The following is a 25209-nucleotide window of genomic DNA, read 5'->3' as shown; positions in this document are numbered from 1 at the left end:
TTACAGTCTCTCCTTCCTCCCCATCACTAAACTGACCTTACACGTGACTTCGCTCACTGTGCTGTTCGCTCTCAGTCTGGGCAGTGTCCCCTCTCGCCATTTTTCTCCACCTGACACCCCACCACGATTCCAGGACTCCAAACTCCTCCTTGCTCCTCCTCCGTCTGTGCTCCGGCCTTTGTCTTTGTCTGTGCAGGCAGGGGAGGATCGGAGTGTGTTTGGGAAGGTTGAAGAGCGAGTAAGAGGTACCTGGTCTTGACTATGGAGATGGAAATGCTTGTTCCCTGGCGATGTGTGTCTCTCCATGGGGTTTGGAGGAGACCTGCAGGAGCCCTGATGAGACACTGGGGAGCACAGTCCAAGGAGCTCCTCTTGAACTTTAGACAGAGCAGCAGTCAGCTCCTCCCTCTCCCCAAACTCCCTCCTTACTGTCTCCTCAAGTAACGCCACCTGGAGGGTATTAACAGAGAGAGAGTAGAAGTATAAGCAGTATTTCACTCACTGGAGTCTTTTTTGAAACAACATTCTATTTCATCTAAAGAAATAGTTTAGCATTTTGGGAAATTTGGGAAATTTGCTTTCTTTTCGAGCGTGAGATAAGAAAATGGATATTAGCTTAACATTATGTGTAAAGTACAGAGGTGGAGTCAGGATGTAGTCAGCCTACCTTAAACAGCTATCCTGGGTCTCTTTAAAGTTCAAAAGTCCACCTACCAACACCAATAAAGCTGACTTATTTATATCATTTGTTTAACCACTACAATTAAAAAAAAATAAAGTTGAAATGTAAACAACAATTTGTGGTTGTGGGGGAGTTGCACTGGAACTACTGACCGCATCTGATAAATGAGGCTAAAATAACTTAAAAGTGTCTTGTGGAGTTTTCTTGTAAACAAAGTTTCTCTCAAACAGGTTGAATACATTTGCCTCATATAAAAAATATCTGCGAAGCCAACATTTTTAAACCTGCATTGTTCATATCCATGTTTACTAGTTAGCAGTCTTTTTGGCACATTACTGCCACATTCCATGTCGATTGATCAGTATAATGTCCAACTATTGGCAGGAATGTATATTTTGTCAACCCCATATGCGTACATGTGTGTCCTTGTGTTCAGGCCCATACACAAGACAAATAAAATGGGAGCCTACTCGTAAAAACATTGTTCAAAGCTTTCGCTTGTGGTCAGAAACTCCACAGGGGTATCTTTAAGGCTTCATAGTGAAGGAGAATGTGCAAGGCTGAGGGTGATAACCGAGAGTAAAGTTTGAGACAGAGAAGGAAAGTGAAAGAGACAGAGAAACAAAGAGGAAATCATTTATAGTTCAACCTGAAACTTGTGGATGTTTGGTCGTGGATGCACAAGGAAAAGGGTGACCATTCTGAGCAGCTCACTAAGACACTACGAGCCTGGCACAGCCAAAGAGGCTTGGTCAACAAGACCCACACAGGCCAGCTACCCTAACACAGTCACAGCGATCTAGTGTTAACAGCATGTAGCACACACAGCACAATATCATGCATTACAAAAGCGAAAAAAGATGCAGGGATGTAAAAATCCTCAATTAAAAGAAAAAGTGTGAAGCACGCAAGAAGCTAAGGATTCAAACTGAGATGCAAATTAAAAAAAACTGGGAAATACACATAAGGTACATCTGCATTTCTTAACTCCAGAATCACAAAACAGTTTGAAATAGGCCGTGGGTGGACAGATGATGACGGGAGGTCAATATGGGAGACATTATATTGTTTATCTTCAGGTCTACTGAGAAATAAGACCGCTTCCACAAAATCAAGTTAGATTATAATAAACTACAGTTCTTGTTATGTGTTATGTCCCGAGCCAGGTTTTAAAAATAATTAGCTGCTTTCGCAAAGACCCTTCATAGCTTTCTCATGACTTTACATGCGTTTCCTACCAATATGGCACAGGGCCATAAATACCGCTCACTGGCTCATTTAATTACAAACACATGCCATTTGAATGGTTTACATCATTATGACCATCTGCTGTTTGATAACAGACATGTGCTGTCTTCATCCCAAAATGTTCCAGTGACAAACATAAATACTAGAATTTAAGAGATGCTTTATAAAAGATTCAGGCAGATTCCTGTTGGCAGACTGCTTGGACTCCAAATCTAATTCACACTTCACAATTCATAAGTCATTGGCAGGTCACTTGCATCAAGTAAATGAATGAACTTGAACGTAATAATATGTAACTTTTGCTTCAAAACGGCCACTGTTGAGACAAATAATAATTAAAGAAGAGTGGTAAATGCTAAAACATGGTTACATAGTTACAATAGCTCAAAAAGTAGATTCATAAAGTCAGTAAACTTAGTAATGCCAGAACTGCAGAAATATTTATCTAAAGTGTGCTAGCATTAGCCACTATGAGCTACTGCTCATACCAGACCAAGTCAAGGTGTAGTGACAAAACCCCTGATTGTATTAAATTTATAATGGGCGTGTTTTATTTAACTAAACTTGTCATGAGTAAGAGGAACAATGTGCAATTTCTTTCAAAAGTTCCATTGTCGTGCTTTAAAAGAGTTCCTCTGCATTTAAAACAAACCAGTTAACAAGTGATTTTCTAACCGTTTTCATCAGTTTGAAGATAAAAATATTAAGCTTGGAATCCATACCATCCCTAACCATAGAACGGGACAAGATAATTAATGAGCTTTTTAAGATTCTCACCAGCCGCACTAGTAAAACTAACATTCACAAATCCATCAGTTTCACCAATAATTTGGTCCTGGTCTGATGTATGGCGCTTTGTGAACAGCTCCTGTTTGCTACATGCAGAATGATTATAGGTTAAGGGATGAGCCAGAACATATGTTGCCTTAGTGGGAGCTGTGTGTGTTTTTGAAGATGATGTATGTATTCCCTACTGCCAGGTACTGTTGGAAGAAAACCTGACTTGTGAGTGTGAATGTTTGGTCGTCACGGTTGAGGGAAATCCCCAATAGGGGGATATATAGTGTGTGTATATATATAGTATGTGTGTATACTCGCTTTTTACTTTTTGATTTGTGCATGGTTTTCTTTATATGTGCCTGTAATTGTCAACATATGTGTATGTTTTAATATGTGCCTACGTGCCACTAAACCCATGTTCCATGTGCAGTGTGACACGCCTTATGCCATTGTATGCAATTATTGTGAGAGTGTGTGTGACAGTTTGCACACAGTTTGCACACGTGTTTGGCCACTTTCTTTCTGAGTGTGTAGGAAAGACTCTGGGAGTGTGAGTCTCCTTCCTGCCTGTTTATATGCAGGCATGTGTTAGATCCTGTGTGTGGTGTGTGTGTGTGTGTGTGTGTGTATGTATTGTGTCGTGCATGCCAGTCTAGTTGTAGAGAGAGACAGCCATCATTAGGGGCTCCTAGTGGGAGCAGGATTACAGGGCTATTAGATGGAATTCACACACAGACCCACAGAGCCGCTACTTTTAATCTAACACTGTAAACCAAATTCCATTGGCAACACACACACAAACTATATATAGATGTGTGCAAAAAAACCCTAATCAAAATATATGTATGTAGAAATGCTTATAGGGTTGCATTAAGAGGGACTAGTACATCCAAATGTAGATAACACATCTATATACACACACAAACACTAATTTTTGACCTTGTCTGTTGTGTGTTCTGTGTGTTGTGTGACCTCAGTGCTGTTATTGGGAGGTTAAAGGTTGGGTGTCTTTTCCCCCAGACGCAGTGACCTTTTCCTCTTGTCCTGGTCCATCTGAAACAAAGCCAGAGAGGGGGGGGGGTGATAGAGAGAGACAGGGAGAGAGAGATCATAAAGAAAGAGAGACAGAGAGAAAAAGTTTGGGTAGGGCAGAGAGAAAAACACAAAACAAAGCGCTGAGGGAAAACAGAGTGATTCAGACTGAATGGGGCACTACCAGAGTGTGTTTGTGTGTGTTCTTGTTTGTGTCCATTGGCACAATTACACACAGTTAAGCTTCACTCATTTCCAACTTTGTCTCCACAATACGCTCAGAGACTAACTAGGAAATCTATCTCCTTACAAGAGGACACAGTTTTATGGAGTTGCTATTACCACTTGTAGTGGATCTGTAAGACAATTTTCCTTCTTGAAGACACGACTGTGTTCAGGAATTATGCGAAGTGTTGTTCAACGTTGTAGTCTTAGTAGGAAAGTGGTGACAATGGTGTGCTGATAAGCAGGGACTACACAAGGTCATCAGATTCAGTATTTGTTGGTAGAGGCGTCCCATGAGACACAAAGTTTATGGACAAGTATGAAAAAAATGGCAAATGTGTCCTTGTTAACCCTGGGGTACAGGATACTGGCATACTTATTTGTTTTGTTTTTTTCCTGATCATTTTTTGTGAAAAGTATTGTTTTCATGTAATTCAAGTACAAAATATTTTTGTTATTTGAATTTTTTGTTATTCAGTCCTAAAATGACTCTTTTATACCAAGATAATGATTCATTGTTGTCCTGAAGCCTCACTGGATAAAAGGTCACTCATACACTCCAGCACTTAATGATGAAAATGCCTGAACAGTGCAACAGTATCTTGGCAACAAAGCGATATCACAAGGTCATGATCAAAACCTGATTATCTCTAACCAACACACACACACATACGAACATCCACGGATCAATAAAACTTTTATTAAGAAGAGGATGATGGAAGCTTGGGTTTGAATAGATAAGAACTTAGAGATATCATTAGAGACAAAACTGAAAACAAGAAAGAAAGGAAGAAAGAAAAAAGAAAGAAAGAAAGGTCATCTAAAGGGATTATACTGATTGTATAATCTGCTCTAAAACTACAGACACAGCACAGTAAAAAAAATGGCCCCTTTAAATTAGACGAGAAAGAACAGAAAGAAAAGGGTGGTGGGGGAAGGAGCTGCTGTGCTGAAGGTCCATGAATGACATAAAAGAGCATGTCAGCTGTGAAATTGACATCAGGGCACCTTGAACTGGTTGAACCTCCCTGGACAGGCACTCTGAGAGGGAGGCGGTTAAAGAGACAGTGTGTGGACAAAAAGGGAGCGCTGTTAGAGGTCTGTCACACTGCAGTGATACAAAGCTGAGCTGGATGATAGAGGGAGGAGAAAATGAATGAGTGATGAGAAAAGGATAGGAGACTGATGTGACTTAGTGGCCTTCCTAGCCTAGGAAAGGATTCCCATTTCTCATCTCAGTTGATGACTTTTCTGTTGTACTGACTGACTTGTTTATTAACAAATCATCTACCTTCTTTTTTAAGATTTCAGATTTCAGCTTTAAAACTTAACCATTTTCCCTAACAAATATTAACAGAAAGAACTGAATATCATTGAAGGCTGCGACCACTCTGGTCGCAGCCTTCAATGATATTGGTGTTGTAGTGTGGGACGCAGCACACAAGAAACAACAACTTTTAAAGGTGAACTGAAAAATCAATTTTTTTTGTGGCATCTTTCCTTCCTCATTCATAATTCCATAGTATTGTTTGAACTTTAGTTTTGCCGTCACCCTTGTGCAAATGAGCAGGCTTAAATTTTTTTTAGGATTTAAAGGTTTGTTCACTCGTGTACAGCCATGTGTTTTGATATAAGATTTTACATTTTAAAGCTGCACTAATGAATATTTTTATGTTAACAATGGATCAAATCTTTTAACATGAGAGGTGTTGACAGAAATCTTCACCTGATATGCAGTTACCCTCAGCTCTATGGAGTCTTGTAGCGTCTTTAAGTTAATTGTTTTTGGTTTTACAGCTTTGCAGCTTGGTGTAGTATCACTGCTCTCAGCAGCCTTTTTTCCAGCCACGGCAAGCAACTGTTTTCATCAAATAGCTCTAAAAAACACTGTCTGCTGCCTGTCTAACACCAAATGGAAAACAGACAACGTTGGCAACAAGCTGGTGAACATGTGGAGAAACTGGCAGCTTAACAGCAACATATTACCCCATAGGAGTTGGTTGGGACCAAAACTGAGCTAAAAGAAGAGAGATTTTTTGACCAACATTTACCACGTGACAAGAAAAATGACTCCAGATGAAAGCTAATCTTGCTCTGTGTTTGCTGGAGATGTAACACATTCACAAATATCAACGGAGATGATGATATATCTGTGTTTTGTTTACAGTATTTTTCGCTGGCCCCAAGTGGACAAAAAGATAGATTACCATATCTTAAAAAATTAGTTAAGATTTTTGCTGGCCACTTTCACTCTTTCAAGTTTCAAGTTGCTGCATTATGATCCTTTATTTTGAAATAAGCAAAAGAAAGCAAATGAAAGACACAAAAACAAATGAGCAGGATACTTGCGATCTAAATGAAATGAGAGTTTAATGCAAGGGAAAGTTGAGCTAGAGGGCAATATGGGTGTTTGTTTATGTAGGACTGTGTATTTGTGAATGTGACGGTGTGGGTTAGTGGTCAAACAGTTCAGATGTGTCGTGATTGCAGCCTCAGACTGCTCCCCTCAAGACAGGCGCCCATGTGTTAACACACACACACACACACACACACACACACACACACACACACACACACACACACACACACACACACACACACACACACACAGAAACACACCCATACAAAGACAGAAATATACACATTCACACAGAATGTCTGGCGAAGTCACGCTTGCTTATCAATTTAGGATGCTGTCTTTCCTGTTCCGTTTTTGGTCTTGTTCACAAAATTTGCTCCCGTACTCTCTTTCATTCACTCCCTCACATACACACACACACACATGCACACACACAGATGCCACCCTTCTATTGCTTCCTTCCTCCAGGCTCTTCATATGTACGCCCCATCCTGCTTCCCCTATGCACTGCCTCCCTCTTTTCATTTTTTGTTTCACACTTTAATTCAGCTCCATTTGGATGGTGTTGGCACAGAAATCCATCACAGCAAACTATGCAGCCAAAGCAAATATGAACTCTGTCTGTTGCTGTCTATCGCTCTCTCCATCTAAAACTCTCTCACTCTCTTCCTTTTGCTGTGACCAGACTCACACAAACACACACCAACCAAATGTAATCTAGCTCTGTTTGAAAAGTGTTGGCACAGAAACAAATGCAAATCTCTCTTTGTCCTAACATTCACAGTGATAACTTTTTTCGTCTTTCTTATTCTTGTGAGGACAATCTGGACACCACAAAATGGAGAAACATGGGCAACACACGTGCACAAACAATGACAGACACACACACACACACACACACACACACACACACACACACACACACACACACACACACACACACCTCTTCTTTTAGTTCTTGTAGCTCAGCTTTAGCTTGGCTCAGTTGTAGTGACTCCTGCTGTTGGGTGCGCTTCAGCTCCTGGTGTATCTCCTCTTCTCTCCTCCTCTGCTCATCATGTGTCATCTTCTCCGCCTCCCTGCTTCTCCTCTCCTGCTGCAGCTCCTCTGTCAGTCCTCGCAGCTTCTGCTCCTTCTCCTCCAGCTGAAGAAGAAGAAAAAATTCCAGTCTGTTGATATTTACATTTTCATTTAATCATGTCTATTTAACTATCTATGTGTTTTGTCAAAACAATCAAATTGATAGAAACATTAATTCATGAATTTCATTTGTCATGTCGTCATATCTCAAATACAACCAGAAATGATGCTTTTTAGCTTTCTGTTTTTACACTGACTCACCCAAATGTGTTGCAAAGATTACAGGGAACTCAAGATGACGTAAATGTCACCAGACTTTAAGGGGTTTTGTGTCATATGCTGGGAGCAATACGTTTTCTGTTGGGTAATTCCATGTCAAATCAAAAGTTTTTGAAAGTTTTCCTGACTGACCATCTTGGATTTGCTTCATACTTTATGTAAATAATTTGACTGTACCCAACAACTAGTGTGCAAAATTTTCAGCCTGTATCTTCTTTAGTTTCTGAGATATGGCGGCTTTAAAAAATGGGTCATGCACCTAATAAATGAGTGTTGCTAAAGGATGAGGAGGAAAGACGGAGAGAGAGAGACTTTAAATCTTGACAGTGGGGGTGAGACAGCAGAAAAAAATGGCACATTAGGTTAAGAGGCTTCCTACTTTTACCCACACCGTGAAATAAATATCCACCCACAGTATAATTACTTACAGTGTGAGTACTTATAGTATCAAAAAACACCGTGTTTTACTACAAACGGACATTCCTCAAAAATACAGTTCTACAATTTAACTAACGCAATGTCAGGAAATAAAAAGTTGTGAAGAAATAATGTCTACTTTAAGAGTCTGAACATTGCAATGATGTCCTTTTCCAAATCCAGTGGAAATGTATACGGCCTGCCATTTGGTGTAAGCGGGGCATCAATGATCTTCAGGATATGCACAAAAGGGACCCAACAGATCTCTCTCTCCTGGGTCAACTGTAAGTCGTAGAGGGAACACGAGGATGCGTAAATGTTACTTCTACATCTTGTTCCTCCTCTGTTGTTGCACGAATCTGCACTATCATTGATGCCCCACTAACTCACACTGGCAGGCTGTATTCACTTCCACAATTTTTAATGCCTCATAAATCAGAACTTTTGATTTCTTTCAGACATGGACATATTTGCTAAGAAAGTACTATAACATGAGTGCTGTATATAGATCTTCTGTGGTTCAGTTTGAAGATGTATTGGGCTCCAAAGCACAATAGATTTTTTTTAAATACAAGTTTCAGCAAGCCATAACTTGGCAAATATGCAAAGGTAGGCCAATCATTTAAGAAGTTAAAGACATCTAATAGTGTAGAACAATCAGTGAAAATTTCAAGCATGTAGCATGAATAGTTCAAAAGTAGTGACTTATTCTGCAATTTTTTAGCAATTTATTAGGGCCACGACCCCTTTTTTAAAGCCTCCATATCTCAGAAACTAAAGAAGATACAAGCTGAAAATTTTGCACACTAGTTGTTGTGCACATTATTTACATAACGTATAAAGCAAATCCAAGATGGTCAGTCGGGAGGCCTCTGTTGAATTGACATGGAATGATCCCGTTACCTCGTCTACATTTTGTACAGAAACTGGGTGGGAAAGGAACTTGCAGTGCCTGACACATTAGACTTCCATAGCAATATGGAATATCCAGACTGAGGTGGAATTTACCACAATGGGGAAATTCATCCACCATCACTACCTGTCACATTGGTGAAATGTGAAACTTTTTAGTTTTTTGGTTGTTACTCATACCGTAAGTGACTATACTGTGGGTAGATATATGTTTCACGGTGGGGGTAAAAGTAGGAAGCATCTTTACCTAATGTGTCACTGTCTGGATTTAAAGTCTCTCTCTCTCTGTCTTTCTTCCTTCTTTACCTCCTCAGTACACGCAGAGACTAACCACAATGACATCCACACTGTCTGCATGCACGTGTTTGTCAGTAGTCTGTAGAGTGTGTGTTCATAATGGTGGTTCCAATGATGTGGAAGGCATGCAAAGGAATTAATAACACAAATGCACATAAGCAGAAATACAGACAGGAAAACGGACTAATCAGACAAGTATTACACGCTGAAACAAAGTGGGAGCTCCTGGTTTTAAATCCCTGTAAGGCAGAAAGTCAGAGAGAAGACAGACAGGCAGACGGTGGACATACTGGGAAGTGAAGCAACCAAAGGACAACAGACAAGATGAGAGAGACCAAGAAATAAAACAAGTAACAAAAAGAGAGCATAAGAGGGATAGGTCATTGAAGCACATGTTCTGTCTTTCTGTAACCCCAGAATAATTTTTCTCCATGTCATCCAATTCTGATTTCTTTCCCAAACTATGGTGAATGAAAGATGTGAAAAGAGTGCATGGAAAAAAGACAAAAAGAAGTACTATTGAAGAACATTTAAATTGTAAATATTCAGGATTAAATACTGAATATCACAAATGTATTTCACTGTTATTTCATGTAATGTAATGTGATATGTTTCATGCTAGTTTTCAGCTAAAAGATACACACCTTCTGCTGTAGCTGCGCGCTGTCTCGTTGGTATTGCAGAAGCAGCAGTTGGTTCTTCTCCCGGTCAACTGTCAGCTCTAGCTCCACCTCCCTGCGAGACTTGTCCATCTGCTCCCTCAGGTGCAATGCACTCTGGGTTCTCTGCTCTTCCAGAGTAGCAGCCAGCTACAAAATCAAAGACAAAGGAAAGGTATATATTTACACACTAGGTTGAGTATGTGTGTTCATTCTCACACAATAATGACGTTATTGCACATGTACCGTGGTATCGCCATTTAAAACAGAGAAGGAATTTGCCTTTGAGAATTAAACAATAAAAAAATACACTTTTCATCATCAAAAACATTAGTGTATATATAGTACATAAACTCTAAGTAGAAGTTCAGTCTAGCTAACATCCTAAGGCCTGTCTCTAATTCAGAGTCCTAAAAGACTCTGAAGTGTTGATTTATTCATGATATAAACAGGAAAGAGGAAGGTCACACAAAGCTTTGTGTAACAAGAAGCACTGACAAAGACATAAGGAGACAGCAGTGGTATTCCAAATTGCTGGATACAAAACATTCATACAATAAAACATATTCATACTCATAAGTTTTTGTAGCTGCCAGGGAAGGTTTTTAAAAAGATTTGCTCGCTAAAATTTTAAAACATACCAGTGCTTCTATAAACACAGAAAGAAATGCCATCCTGCCCACAGTCTCTAACCTCTACAAGACACTTTTGACAAATGCGTTATTGTTCCATGTTGCGTTACATGTCATTGGTGGTGCAAGCTCTAAATAGAAACAATGCCTTAACCCTTTTCATGATATATGAGGACGACTTTGTTTATGCATAGCTTTGTCACAGAGTATGAAAATGACCTTAGTGCAACTGGCCTTGTCCTCATACTCTGGCAGTCAAAAATTGAATTGTTGGGGACATAAAATACCAGCTTTGGCTCTTATACAAGTGAGGCCAAAGTTGCATGTGACATATTTTTAGTCAGGCTTGGCCAAGGCCACCTTGTTTTCTTTCCACCAGCACTAGAGATCAGACAAACTGAGCGTCAGTGCCAATGGCTGGGATCGTTGTGGCAGTGAGTGCGTGTGTTAATCTGTGTGTGTGTGCATTTATGTGTGCCAGTGTGAAAAAAAGAGAAAAAGTGGATGTGGGTGTCAGAGGAAAAAAAAGACAGAATGGCGTGTGAAAATGTGTATATTTGAGCCTGTGTGTGCATGTGTATTATGCTTGGGGTTTGAGAGACTGTATGAGAGACTAAGATTGCGTGTGCTGGATCAAATGAGAAAACACCACTTCCTCTTTGTTGGGTGGATGTACGTGTGAGGAGCATGGATGGTTTGTGTGTGTATATCCTTTTTTTGTGAGTGTGAATGCGTGTATGTACACAGCTGCCGTTGGTATTTAAAGAGTGCAGAAGAGTGACCACTTCCATTCTATGAGTATAAACCCATGTAAAGTCAGGAAGCCCAGACTGAACAATAACCTGTATGCACCCCAGTGCAGACATCAGTATTCACATGTGCAGTACATGTTTTAGTGTGTGTGTTCATCTGCAATATGGCATGTATTATGACATTTTTACATTTCCAGTATGTTTGGCACTTTCTGGGATCAAGACCAGAATAGAATAGAATAGAATAGAATAAGCCAAATATAATTCTCGTATATGTTCTGTTCACAATTTCTGTTCTGTCTTTGATCAGTGTGATCAGAAATGTTTGATGACGCAGTGGGTTTGTGGGGTTAAATGTGTTTTTGCAAAAGAACTGGGTCAGTGGTTAAGATCAAGTACATGTTACATAAAACACTGTGCTCATACACAACTGAAGTTGAAGGACTTTTAACCCTCAGCTTATGAGAATCAAATACTGTAGTGATAGATTATTCATACTAGTATCACAGATTCCTGACACTGTGGTGCACGTAATAAAAAAAAAAGAAAAGTAAAAGTAAATAAATCACTAAAGGTACATCAACTGAAAATACTTGTAGTCTGAGCAGTCTATATTATTACATTATTACTACATTATTTCTTTCAGTTAACAGTACAATACGCATAAAAACAATCAACCATCTTTGCACTGAAATATGTGCAATAATTTGAGACTTCATGTTCTGGATACTGTATGCAGATTACTTATCACTTATAACCCCACAACTGGTGCAATGAGCCTCAACCTCAGAATTTCTATCTGTATTCTTAAGCAAAGACTCAGCAGTGTGTGCAGAGCAACAATGATGTTCTTATACAAAGATTCATTTGTAAAAAAACTTCGAAATGTGACAGAAACAAAATATGAGACATATTTGATTTCATGGGATTCTTTGTTGTTGTTGTTGTTGTGATGTTCAACTACAAACTCCGTGACTCTTGCCACCAGACAGGCAGACAGTCAGACAGTGCAAGAGACACCACTAAACTGATTGACTAATAAAAGACAGATTGGTTTTGTGACTGTGCGTGTGTGTGTATTTAGTTTATCTGATGTAAACAGTCTGGTGGTCTTGGAGCCTCATAATCTTATCCATATAGTGTGTGGTAGGATCCTCCCTGTTAAATTCCTCTGAACTGTGACAATGGATTGGATGCTGTCCTACACGTCTGTTTACTTCAACACACTGGAACTAAATGTCTGCCAGTCGCAAACTGATACCCCCATAGTCCCTAAAACTAAGGGAGCATAGGGACATTACTCCCTAAGAGTAATGTTTTGATTAGTTTGAGTTCATCATACATAAATAAAACATCATCACCTATAGACCACATAACCAATATCCAGTTATATGAGGCAATTAGATTATGCTGGTAAACTTCAATTAGTTAGAAAGGATGTCTGGTCTTTTTTTTTTTGTTTTGCACCCAATCCCAATCCAATTCCTTAATGACTATCTGCTGACACTGAGTCTGGGCCAGCATTTATTTTATTATACTTGTATTCATTTTTTTCTATACAATTCGGCCGCACAGTTTATAATTCCTGTAATGCTGGACTAAATTAAAATAAGCATCCAATTTAAATATGTTGGACAGTTGCTAACTTGCTCACAATGCTGTGTGATTCCAGTGTTTTAAATGAGCACAATGGGACATTTTTGGCAAACACAGAGTTGGAATGGATCAGGCTTTATATAGCCAATACCAGTCAATAAAATAAACTGCCTGGACCAGGCAAAATCCAGAACCTACAAATCAGCTTGGGGCATCCCTTCTGAGTTTGTTTGTTATATTTGTTACCGCAGATATTGTCTAATCAGTAGTAATAGGGTTATTGTTAGTATTGGTAAAGAATTACTTTTAAGGCCATTTGCTGTCTGCAGTCTTCATCCAGCTTGGTCAGGGCTTTGCCATGGGACTCTATCAATATGTCTCTGTAAACACACACACACACGCACGCACACACACACAAGGAAAACAGAAACTATGTGAATACTAAGGGCACAAACACTGAAGCATTCAATCATTCAGATATCTTGTTTCTTAATGAAAATGATTAACTGTGCACATAACTCAAATTCAATCTCTTTATCTAAATAAATCTGACAACATCAAACATCCACAGTGGGAAGATACTAAAATGTAGCATCTAAAACCATGTTCAGAAAGCAACTGCCCTACTTTATACAGCTCAGACAAACACTCTACCATCTGTTTCTAAAATCATTATCACTCTGCTGTAAATGCCTTAAGATTCCATATGAGACCAACTAGCTGGGTTCACAGTCACTGGCTGCTTTGGCTTCTGGAGTTTTACGAAGAGCCTCTGATGTAAATGAAGAGACCACTGCACAGACAAGAAATGCAAAAAATATCCCACAATAAACCATTAATATATTCTGACAGCAAATACAAAATCAGAGAAACAGACTTGCACAACTGTTTTTAAAAAAACATAGCACGCAGTGAAAAAATGCAGACATGAAAGTTTAGTTTTAGCAGTCAGTGAGTGATGGAAGTGTAAAATTCTCTCACACACACACCACATACACACACAAGACTGCCTTAACCATTTGTACAGCGCAGCATTTTCGGCTGATGAATAGATAAGTAAGTAAGCCAGCATCACATCTATATCGGTGATGATCTAAAAAGCTTGATAATATTTACACGCTTCTTTTTTGATGATCCCCACAGCATGTCCGGTTGCATCAAGAATATTTAACAAGAAAACTCCCACAACTCTCTGGGGAAAGAGAGAATGGGATAAGGAAAGAAAGAAAGAAAGAAAGAAAGAAAGAAAGAAAGAAAGAAAGAAAGAAAGAAAGAAAAAGAAAGAAAGTGTGGGAGATGGAGTTGAGATAGCTAGGAAGGGGACATTTCATTGATTTGTTGATCTGTTGTCCAAATGTAATACGTCATTTCAGCAGCTGGTCTGCCTGATAAGATGTGAAGGAACATATATCTAAGTCCAGCCAGAGACAAGATGAGGAACTGACCATTTATTATGTGGTTATACAGTCAGAGCTGGCAGAAAAGAGTCTTTAAGGGAGCTCTCAAAGAATCTGAGCAGCAGCAAGGACACTGCTGAGAGCAGTATCGTAATCACCTCAAAAAACAAACACATAAACTGTAGACTACAGATTTATGATATGTCACTGTAAACATTTACTAGCATTTAGAAATGCTCATATTTTAATAAAAAATATATTTTTATTAATAAAAAATTATATTTATACTAAATTTTAGATTAATTGAGTTAAATTTAAATATATAGCCAAGACACAGATAATGTCACAAATAGCTATTACTGCTGGAACTGATTTACAATTAATCCTTCACTTAAAACTGCAAAGACCTATTTTCAGCAGGCATTACTTTAGTCCCATCGTAAAATTGTTTATTTAGTCATGTTTATATAAATAAAACCTTATTAGTTTAATTGCTTCCATGGTGAATAAAAGTATAATTTTATAAGAAAAATTTCTGGGTGATTCCAAACTTTTGAACACTACTGTTCATGAACATTAGTAAAAATCAACAACACTACCATAGATAGTGGCATAGGGGTTGATAGTGGTATGAGGTAATGTGTAAGTCTGTGCACATATGACTCTGTGGCTTATCTGGTGGTGGAGTAGATGGTCTACAGTATAATAAAGAGCAGCCGCTACATTCCACCTCTTCCTAGTCAGGGCAGACACAATATTATTCACTCCACTGGTTCTGGCTAATCACATCAGCCTACTCACACACACACAAACACACACACACACACACACACGCATCGAGAGAGAAGCACAAAAATAGATGCAGACAAGCATCCATGCATGAACGCTCCCCAAGAGTTGCGAGTTTGATGCCAAGATCTGACTCCTAAAGCTCATTTAAATGTGTTGCTGCCTTGTTAAAGGATGGGATTTGGTGAGTAGATATAAGTTGAAAAGGGCTGACCCTGTCGAATAAGCATTATGAAACTACCCACCATGATGAAAACATTTCTAATAGATGTGTTCTGAATAATTGTGTAGCGTACACACCTCTACACGACTAACATAGTAACAATTTTTGTCCAAAGTGCTCTTCAGGGGTTTTGCAGTTAAGTCTTAGCTGGTGAAAAACCCCAAGGAAGGGAGGATTTGACAGTTTTATAAAGCTGAATCCTTTTTAATATGTAACAAACTGCTGATGCGTAAAGTGTTTGTGTGTATGTGTGTATCTGTGTGTGGGGAGTGTGTTGGAGTGTTTGAATATTGGTGTCCCACTGTCAGATATAATTCTAGCTCTGATTGTCAAAAAAGTAGACCCATGAAAAGGTAGTGTACCAGAAGTTTTAAAATCAACTTTAAGCCTGTGTGTGTGCACATGTGTGTGTGCTGGCTTTTGTCTGTGTGTGTTTGAGACCCTCTGGGGAGCATGAGCGTGCAAATTCAGCCCTCAGAAGGAGGTCTGAGGGGATTACAGGGAGGAATGATGGGAAAATCTGGGAGCACTCTCTCATTCGCTCACACGCCAGGCTGCTTTTAAGGACAGGCGAGTGTGTATGTGCACAGTGGGCGGTGTGTGTGTGCACTGTGTGTGCAGTGTGAGAGGCTGCTACCTCATCAAAAGGCACATTCCATTTTTTCACTTTATGCTGATACAATCTTTGTGTGCTCACGCAAACAGAGAAGCCTGACTCTATTCCAAATGATGTCCAATTTTTACATTGAAGCTCAAGGGCTATTTTAAATAGTTCTAACTGCGTCTGAATTAACAATGTAGATCAACAGTTAGCAGGAATCTCCGTTGTCATCCTCTCATACATCCTCTAAAACTTTTTTTCAAGGGCATGACTCCCCACCTGGAAAGATGATTAAGATTTCAAAGTCACGAACCTCTCACACTCACTCATGCTTTCATGCAGGAACGGACTGCCTTGTAAAAATTTGACATATGAATTTACAGCAATGGCAATTTATTACAAGTGAATAAAATGACTGAGAGCCACAATAAAAGTATAGACCCAGACAAGTATGATATAATACTTTCCTTTCTGGAAAATAGGGAGAAAATTTTAGAAAATACAGATACAAAAGAGAGAAAAAAGAGCTGTAGGAGAGTGTTAAACCTAGCTGAAGGAAGTATTTTATAGATTTGTGGTTGACATTAATCTTTTCTATTCTTTTATTAGCCTAATTGTGTAATGCCTAAGGCATTAAACCTCTTCTCTGTATAGGGACAGACGGAAGGGAGAGTTTTCGAGATCATAATTTCTGTCACGAAAACATTCCTCCACTGCTTGAAACCACTCGAAACAAGTCCTCTCACATTTAACAGATGGATGAGGAACCGCACAGATACTCCTGACCTCTCTTGACTTTTAAATCTTTTACTCTCTCCACTTTCTGCCATTTTCACTCTTTTTTCTCTTCTCCCTCCTCTTTTCCTCTCTCGCTCTGTCTCTCTGTTTTCAACTTTGTGTCATTTATACTGAATCAAGGGCAAGCTGTCATGTTACGCCTGTGTGTGTGTGTGTGTGTGTGTGTGTAGATCATGTGCGGCCCCTGTGACCCAGGCTGTGTGCATGCAAGAGTCAGACAGTGTGTGAAGTAACCACTGAAACCACAGTCATGGTCTCCATTCCTCCTCCCCACAATCCCTCAATCTCTGCCTCCCACCCTCTTTCTAATTCTCCTCTCCTGTCCCTCCTTTCCTCCCTCCCTGTGTCCTTTCTTGCTTATCCTTCTTTCTGTCCATCATTTATTCCTTTTTCTCTTCTTCCATCTACACCCTCGTTTGTCCTTCCCTCTTTTTTTTCTGTCTCATAATCCGACCATCCCTCATGCCTACCCAGGCCTGGAGAAACTATTGTCTGCTGGGTTCTAAGATTGTCTTTTAACTGTAACTTCTCAACTGGTTTTCGTTTTGACTTTAGTATTCTACAACTGTCCCTCATGACAGACATTGTTCATAACTGTAGTGAAAAAATCATTGCATCAGTTCATTCTTTACCTACATCTTTTATTTCACTATTGTCTTTTTTTTAATTCAAAAGAATCTAGTGTTACTCTTATTTTTTAATCACATATACTTACTATACTTGCTTTGTAGTATAGTAAGTATAGTATAACATAAAGCAGAGTTATCACTGAATTACATCATTAACATTCTAAATGAGCTGCTGTGAAATGCTGTACAGTATTAGAAAAATTACGAGTATCTGATTGCCTTGATGCCTGACTATAGTAGATTAAACATTACATTGGCATGAAGAAGGAATAAAGCTATATTTTGTCTTTCTATAGTCTCCTACCAGAGATAAACAGTTTTAAAAGTCATATTAATCCACATTAACTCTGCAAAGCGCTTATTACACAAGTGATATATCATCAGTATGAAATTTATTTTATATCTACAAAACAATTTACCAAAGTTACATTGGTATTACACAAACAGGTCCCTAAGGGCAGAAAGATGACGCTTGTTTTTGGTTAGATCGTGCAACAGAGGGGTTGGCACAGGGCGATGTGCAGCAACAGGGTGGCACAGAGGGTGGAGTGTGTGTTTGGGACTCTTTGTGAATTGGATAACAGGGGTCAGAAGGGGACAAAGATGGAATCCGATAAGATTAATAAAGGGGACTTGGTAAGAGTAAGCACAGGAGAAGTGGTAATAAGGCATATACTGTAGGAGTGTAGTACAAATCTGTGTATGTGTGAGTGTGTAAGAAAGACTGATTCATGAACAAGGGGACAGTGTGTCCTTTCATGGGTCAATGAAGGTCATTGGAAGTGGTCGATTCTCTCAACTTTATAACGAGGGCTAAATGAATAAAAAGGCGTCTTGGAATGTGCGTGCGTGCATGTATGTGTGTATGTGTGAATACTTGCGGTCAGGACATAAAGAGAGTACAGTCAAGTCAGTAATCCAGACTTTTTTCTCTCTGAGCCTCTCTGACTATCTGAAGAAAGGACATTTAGACACACACATGCACATGCACACACACACGCACACACACACACACACACACACACACACACACACACACACACACACACACACACACACACACACAGACCATTAGACCTCCAAAAACAGATCTCAGTTCAGCTGAGGACGGCTCATAGAAGGTGCATAGAAACAGGCTCGGGTGTCTCTTTGTGTGCTACCAAGCCGCCGATATTTATTTAAATAATGAGTTCAACTGGAAGAATTAAACTATTTCAGCCCGGATGGATATGCTTTCACTTTCAACTCTGCCACTGGGTTTTACCATTCAAATGTTTTCGGGTTATTCTTACCAACAAACCGAAATCTGAAATTTACTGAAACAATTTAGATGGTAGGCTGTTACACTGTGAAATTTGTTAGGAATAAAATGTCTTAAACAAATCTATTTAATAAATCTCCTTAACTACAGCACAAAATGCTGTTGTTTTTACACTATTTGAAAGGATTGTTCAATAGAATAATAAAATCAAAGGAAGTTTTCACAAATGACCTGTTATCCCTACCCATCATGAGACTTCGATTTCATTATGCAACGCTCACTGGTGTTCCTCCTTGCCAACAGGATAAAAAAGGACACAAAATGGTGAGTTTGACTATACAAGGCAACAAGGTCATTTCTGATGGTAAAGAACGAATGGACTGATGATGAAAACACACACATGGGACATCTGCCCTAGGGTTATAAACTTGTTTGAGATCCTGAAGAACGAAAACCCTCTTATGCGAGATGTCAGAAGGAGTGTCTCTTATGTGAGGTCAACGCCACAATGACGGTCATAGGTTGCTGTGCTGTGCCATAAACTTATATGATGTACTATATAAATATATAAATTACATATATGTATACATTATAATATATAAATTTGAAACTTATTTGACTCTCCTGGACAACAGTACATTTTTTTCAGTGCCAGGTTCTGTTGGACAAGAAAAGCTTTCCATTACCGTTTGTAGGTGTTCCTCCTTGTAGATTTTATGATTAATCTTTCATGTTATTAAGAGTCAGAGCTTTATGGGGTTGTGGGACCATCTCTTCTCAGAGAAACAGAAATTAACAGGTTAATGCAAATAAATGATAGGCACGCAGACCATTTATCGATTAAAACGTGATCTTCCTTCTGCTGTGTTGTAAAGAATGCTTTTGTCATTCTCCCTTTTTTAAAAAGTCTCTTTCAAATGTAACAAATGACACCAAATCTTATAGGGCAACTTCATACTTGCCCAGACACACACTATGATCACATCCATATGAGACATAAAAACAAAACGATAACTTTAAGATAGTAAATGAAAAAACATATATATTTCAGGCTGTGTGTGTCAGGAGACTTTGTCGGTTTGTTTATTGATTATTGCCGGTCTGCTAGAGATGTGTGTGTGTGTGGATACACACTTAGTGTAGCTTTATCTCAGATGGCTTGGCGGTTCTTATAGTGGTAATATTTCCTTGGACCATAAAGCAGAGGAAATTGGTGAAATGCTTGTTTTCTCAGAGATCTCTGGAAAGGATCAACTTGACTGGGGTGTTCTGGGGTCACAAGCTGGTGAATTTTCTTTATGGCATAATCTGGACATAATTAGCTGGTTCCATCGTCCCTGTCTTGCATCTCTGAGGCTATAAACTTTGTAAGTCTGTCGCCAGTGGAGATTGGTCCAACAATTTGAACCGAACATGCAGTCCTGGTGAACAGAGCTCTGGAGCTGGAGAGATGTGATTGGTCCATTGGCGATCTCAGTGGATGATCAAAGTATTCTCAGGATTTATTGCAGGACTCTTTTGTGAGGGAGGATCGCAGTTTTATTGTTTGGTGTCAGAGGTCAAGTAAAATTTGTTTTTCCTAGGATTCTGGTTAGTGCTGCAGTGAAGTCATTGGCAGTAGTTTGATATGTGCTAAGTCTTCTCTCTACTTCAAAACTTACATCCAGCATGGAAAGGGACTACATAGGGACTACTTCCAAACTGTGTGTATTGTACTGCAGAAGAGCTGAACAGATGACAGATTTTTATATTTGTAAATGTATATAATATATGTTTATGGGACAGCAGTGTAGCATGTGGCCTTCAGCATGGAGCTAACCTCTTAGATCCTGTGTGGAAAGACATAGATAGGAAATAATGCTCCCCCTCCTCCTCCTTCAACGTCTACATACAAGGGTTTTTTTGTTTTTACAGGCTCTCAAACAACTTTATAGAGTTGAGCTAAAAAAAAAAGAAACCCATAATGCATTATATTTAAAACCAGGACTCATACAAATATGAAAGATTAACCACAGCATGAAAAAGCAGAAAAACTTACAAGTAATCATGAAAAGTCTTTTCGTTCATCCAGCAAGCATCTCTTTTGAAGAAGGGGGAAAGCATAATTGCAGGTGCCTGGCACTGAAAATATATGTCTTGTAGTTTAGAAGAGCTGAAGGGATGAAAGATTTGTATATTTGTATACATATATCAGAGATATATGTATACAAGATATTATATTAGGTTTATGTGTACATTTTTATGTCATCCCTTTATCTATATTTACTTTATGAATTATTTAGACAAAACCTTAAGTAATCTTAGGTGTACCTTTTGGGGAAAAATATGCAAATACAAACATTATTTTATTGAATTCTCATAAAGCGTGGTAACACTTTTGCCTGCAGGTGTCGGTATATTTCTAATTTATACAAAAGATGAAAAAAGGAGGCCTACAGGTTCAGTGCACTTTAAGTCACTCAGTTATATAGGGTTAAGAAAAGTCTCTGAACTACTAGGCTTATAGATTCCTTTTGATAATCTGGAAACTGTAGTTATATCAAGCTAAAAATAGTTTTCATCTGCTCTTAAAAATGTATAAGATAATGGAGATACTGTTGTTTTGATTCGACAACAACAGTATGATCTAATTTTAACTAAAAAAATGTTCATTAAACCAGAAAACTCTTAATAAGGGGTTAATAAAATAGTACTATGTACCAACCCTAAGGTCTGAGCTCCATCTAATGTTATCTGCAAACAGTCATTAGTCATCACATTGACTAAATCAAGGACATTTAGTCAATGTGATGAAAAAAATGTGATAAAGTATTGACATGGATAAACAACCCTAAATGTAAGGTTATTGAGCAGTGTGCTGGGCAGTGTGAGCCGGCCACACGGGGAGAGCTAACACCTTACATAAGAGACTGGGCACAGCTCCCAACACTCTATTACATCTACACTCACTCTGCACTCATAGAAAGGATGTACGCCCTTGGTTTTGCATTGACAAGCATACATACACAGATTTCCTACATGTATTCACACTTCTTCTTGTACCCTGTGTCTTAACACGAAGAAGACAATAATGAAAACTTGGTGAGTCTTAGCGCATATACAGTATATCAGTTGTTGTGTTGGTCTGCCGCTGTGCAATATTAGTGGTTCTTTTCGTAGATTTTTCCCCTTATCAGGAGAGAGACAAGTGGATGGTAAAGAAAGAGAGACTGATAGAGAAAGAATAATGTATAATTTGAAGGTATCTACATGAAAAACCATCTTCTCATCTCACCTCTCCTCCTTTGGGGAAAAGTTGGCAATGGAAACAAAAAATTAAAAGAAAAACAACTAAATCATTTTCAATAAATACAGTTAACTGTCAGTACCTTTATAATCAGTGTTCTGGCAGTTAGTGTATCTGGTTTAGGTCGACATATGAAGAGAAACTACAGGGAGTTTCACTAAAACCCATTTAACAGCATGTGAACAAAGTGAAACTGGAAAAATTCACAACCCGTTCAACTTAAAAGCAGCAAGTACAAGATAGCATCAATTTATTGATTTCTCTGCAGAAACCAAAGCTTTTCAACCAGATAAACATTATCTTTGGCCACCTATGGTCTCCAAGACCAGAAGACTTGTTGTCTCCCATTACATTTTTTCTCAGCTAAAGGGGTGGGGGGGGGACCCCCTCCCTGCTACCTCTCATCCCTGCTGAAATAGCCTCCACCCCCCCACTGGAGTGTTATCATATGTTGAGCTGTATAGGAGCCAGAGGGTGAGATCAGAGACTGCTGTGTGGGAAGGGAAATAAATCGACAGTGTAATTGAACACACCAGGCTGCTAGTGGCTTAGAAAAAGAATACCAGCAGATACCATGTGAAAAAATACACACCCCACATACATCTAATGCCTGCATGGAAAGATGAGAGGCTGCGTGTGTATATGGCTGTCTGTGGGTGTATGAATGTGGGTTGGGTGTGTGTGCACATGTGTCTGCCTGCGTATTAGTGTCATGCACTCCAACAGGACTGCCATTGCTCCTCTGCATATCTACAGCATGTGCGTGCCTCTGTGCACAGATGAGTGTGTGTGTGTGTGTATGTGTGTGTGGCTGTGTGAGAAACATGACTCCACGCCAACTAAGAAGTGCTTCCATCTGTTGCGCCAGCCTCACACGAGACTCTCTGCTGTGTCACTGGCACTTTATGGAGCCTAAGATCTCCTCAACTGATCCACGAGTTGATTTCAGCTGACACTAATATCCCCACCTCTCTCTGGGAGGAAGGAGATGGAGGAGAGAGATGAAACAGTGGAAGAGGATGAATGGAGGAGAATGAGTGGGATGAGTACAGGAATTGAGGGAAGTTGGAGATGGTAAGGGATGGGAATTTATCACATGAGATAATACAAAAGTGCAGAGAGAAAGAAAGAGAAGTTAGTGTACCTGACTAGTTTTCCTCTGTGCTCCTTCTCAGAGTCTTCCTGTTGGGACAGCTGCTCCTCACTCTGTTTCCTCTGCTCCCTGGAGACGCAAAGTAGACGGCATGATCACTAAATTTTCAACATTTGCTGTGTCAGAAAATTTATGTCCAAGGTAGACTGGCATGGCTGAAAATCGAGTAATACTTTCCTCTTTCCCTAAAATGTAAATCACATAAAGTGTACCCAAATTGCACATTCAGGCAGAGGGAAATTTTATATTTACTTACACAGTATGTTTTTACGATTTCAAGTGTCATTGAAAAGTACAGAAAAATACCACATCCACACGACTGCTCTTCTGTGTACCCCTACGCTTGAATCTCCATGTGGAAGAGGCCAAACTTAACAAAGAATTCTCCCTCTGGGATCAGCAAAAGTTCAGGAAAGCTGTATGTATATTTCGACTCTTTTTGCTTATATTACTAACAACTAATACTATTAGTTGTTATTTTACAACTGAAAAACTTTGCATATGTAACTTTGATGCTTTTAGTTGTTAAATTTGAAGTAAATGGGCTATGGGTATGTGTGCCGTTGTGTTTTTGAGATCACCATGGAAGACCATGTGCAGCTGCTGCCTCGCTCTTGAGAAAGTAAATTGGAAATCAGTTTTAATTCTAATTCTGCATGCCATGACAGTATGTGGTACAAACTCCTGTGTACACACACACACACACACACACACGCACACGCACACACACAGACACACAGACACACAGACTTTACCCTAACTCTCCTAACCCTGACGGCTTCTCAGCCTAATCCCCTCTCTGGCGGCATGATCAGTTAATGTGTTTGTGTGTGTGTGTGTGTGTGTGTGTGTGTGTGTGTGTGTGTGTGTGTGTGTGTGTGTAGCTGGCTGTCTAGCCCTGTGACCTTGCAGCCACACGCAATGAGGATACAGAGTGAGAGGGCTCACACATCTGAGCTCACAGACACACAGACAGCCTGTTTTCACTGCCAATCTCCAACAGATTTTTTGACAACTTTGTGGAATTATTTGTGCATTCTACTAAAGCGGATACAGTAAAAAAGCCAGTTGATATCATCGCTATATTAATAATTCATTATATATGCATCGTAAGAGATTGTAGGCTGGTTAACTTTTATTCCTTAGTAATGGTATAACATTAATACTATAAACCAAACACTTTGATGCTGGAAGCCACATATAATGATGTTTGGAAGTATTCGTCTAACGTTTATAGCAATATTTCCATCATGTAATAATCACAATACGGACAGGCAGAAGCACAGATAGAGACACAGGCCCAGATAAACACAAACACACACACACACACACACACAGGCGTGCGTGCACACACACAAACACACACATACACAGTAATACACTCAGAGCTGTCTAGCACCAGTTGTCAGCCTCTCTCTCTTTGTACCTTTCATCACACATCTCTATTCCATTTCCTCTCTCTTTTTCTTGCTCTTTTGCTCCCTTTTTTTTACTGTAATTTCCTCCCATGCTGTCACAGCTACTGGTGATTTAGAGCAGGCCCCTGAGTGCTCCTACATTCTGCCTATTTAGCTAAAGTATGCTGTTCATGTGCCTGTCCCTTGTTTCTGTTTCTCTCTCCCTTTCCGGTATTCAAGGTCATAGATGAAATGATATCTGCCTCCCAGCGGTCTCCTTTTCCTGACTTTGTTTCAGAGGTGAAAAGTGAGTTGAGAGAGAGCAAATGTAGGAGAGTAAGATAGAGGGTGGTGTTTCTGTCAATTACTGTAAGGCGCAGAGTTCAAAGTGCAGTCAAGTGCACAGAGCACCCAGGGAGTGGTGGAGCTCTTTGGATATTTTTGTGGCTGCAGGCATGTGGTGTACCTGTTGTGCACGTGGAAACAAGGTGAATTTGGGAGGAATCTATTATCATACATTACCAGTGGGCATGTTAGGGGCAGGTTACAATCACGGCATCAGGGCTCCTGAAGGGCTCGAGTGTGAAAAGGAGAAAAATGTTTTAATTGTCTTATGATTTTCCATGAAACTGAGGTAAGTGTGTGTGTTTGACCCAAAGACGTCACTATTTCCACCTGTAATGACTTGCACTGTATAAATTAAAAAACTGAAGAATAATGAATCA

The 25209-nt window shown here is 39.4% G+C and overlaps 1 protein-coding gene across 1 annotated transcript; it reads right to left on the bottom strand.

Annotated features, from left to right (window-relative positions):
* On the bottom strand, positions 1–24527 carry lekr1 (leucine, glutamate and lysine rich 1). The gene is made up of 6 exons (XM_040131238.1): positions 24514–24527; positions 23079–23156; positions 13255–13330; positions 9956–10120; positions 7270–7470; positions 1–450 (listed from the first exon to the last, which is right to left on the bottom strand). Exons 1-6 carry the CDS (start codon positions 24525–24527, stop codon positions 1–3), a joined length of 984 nt encoding a protein of 327 aa, XP_039987172.1.
* Between the last annotated feature and the right edge of the window lie 682 nt (positions 24528–25209).

Source organism: Xiphias gladius, chromosome 7, assembly GCF_016859285.1.
Source record: "Xiphias gladius isolate SHS-SW01 ecotype Sanya breed wild chromosome 7, ASM1685928v1, whole genome shotgun sequence".
Taxonomy (NCBI): domain Eukaryota; kingdom Metazoa; phylum Chordata; class Actinopteri; order Istiophoriformes; family Xiphiidae; genus Xiphias; species Xiphias gladius.
This window is presented reverse-complemented; position numbering and strand designations above follow the sequence as displayed.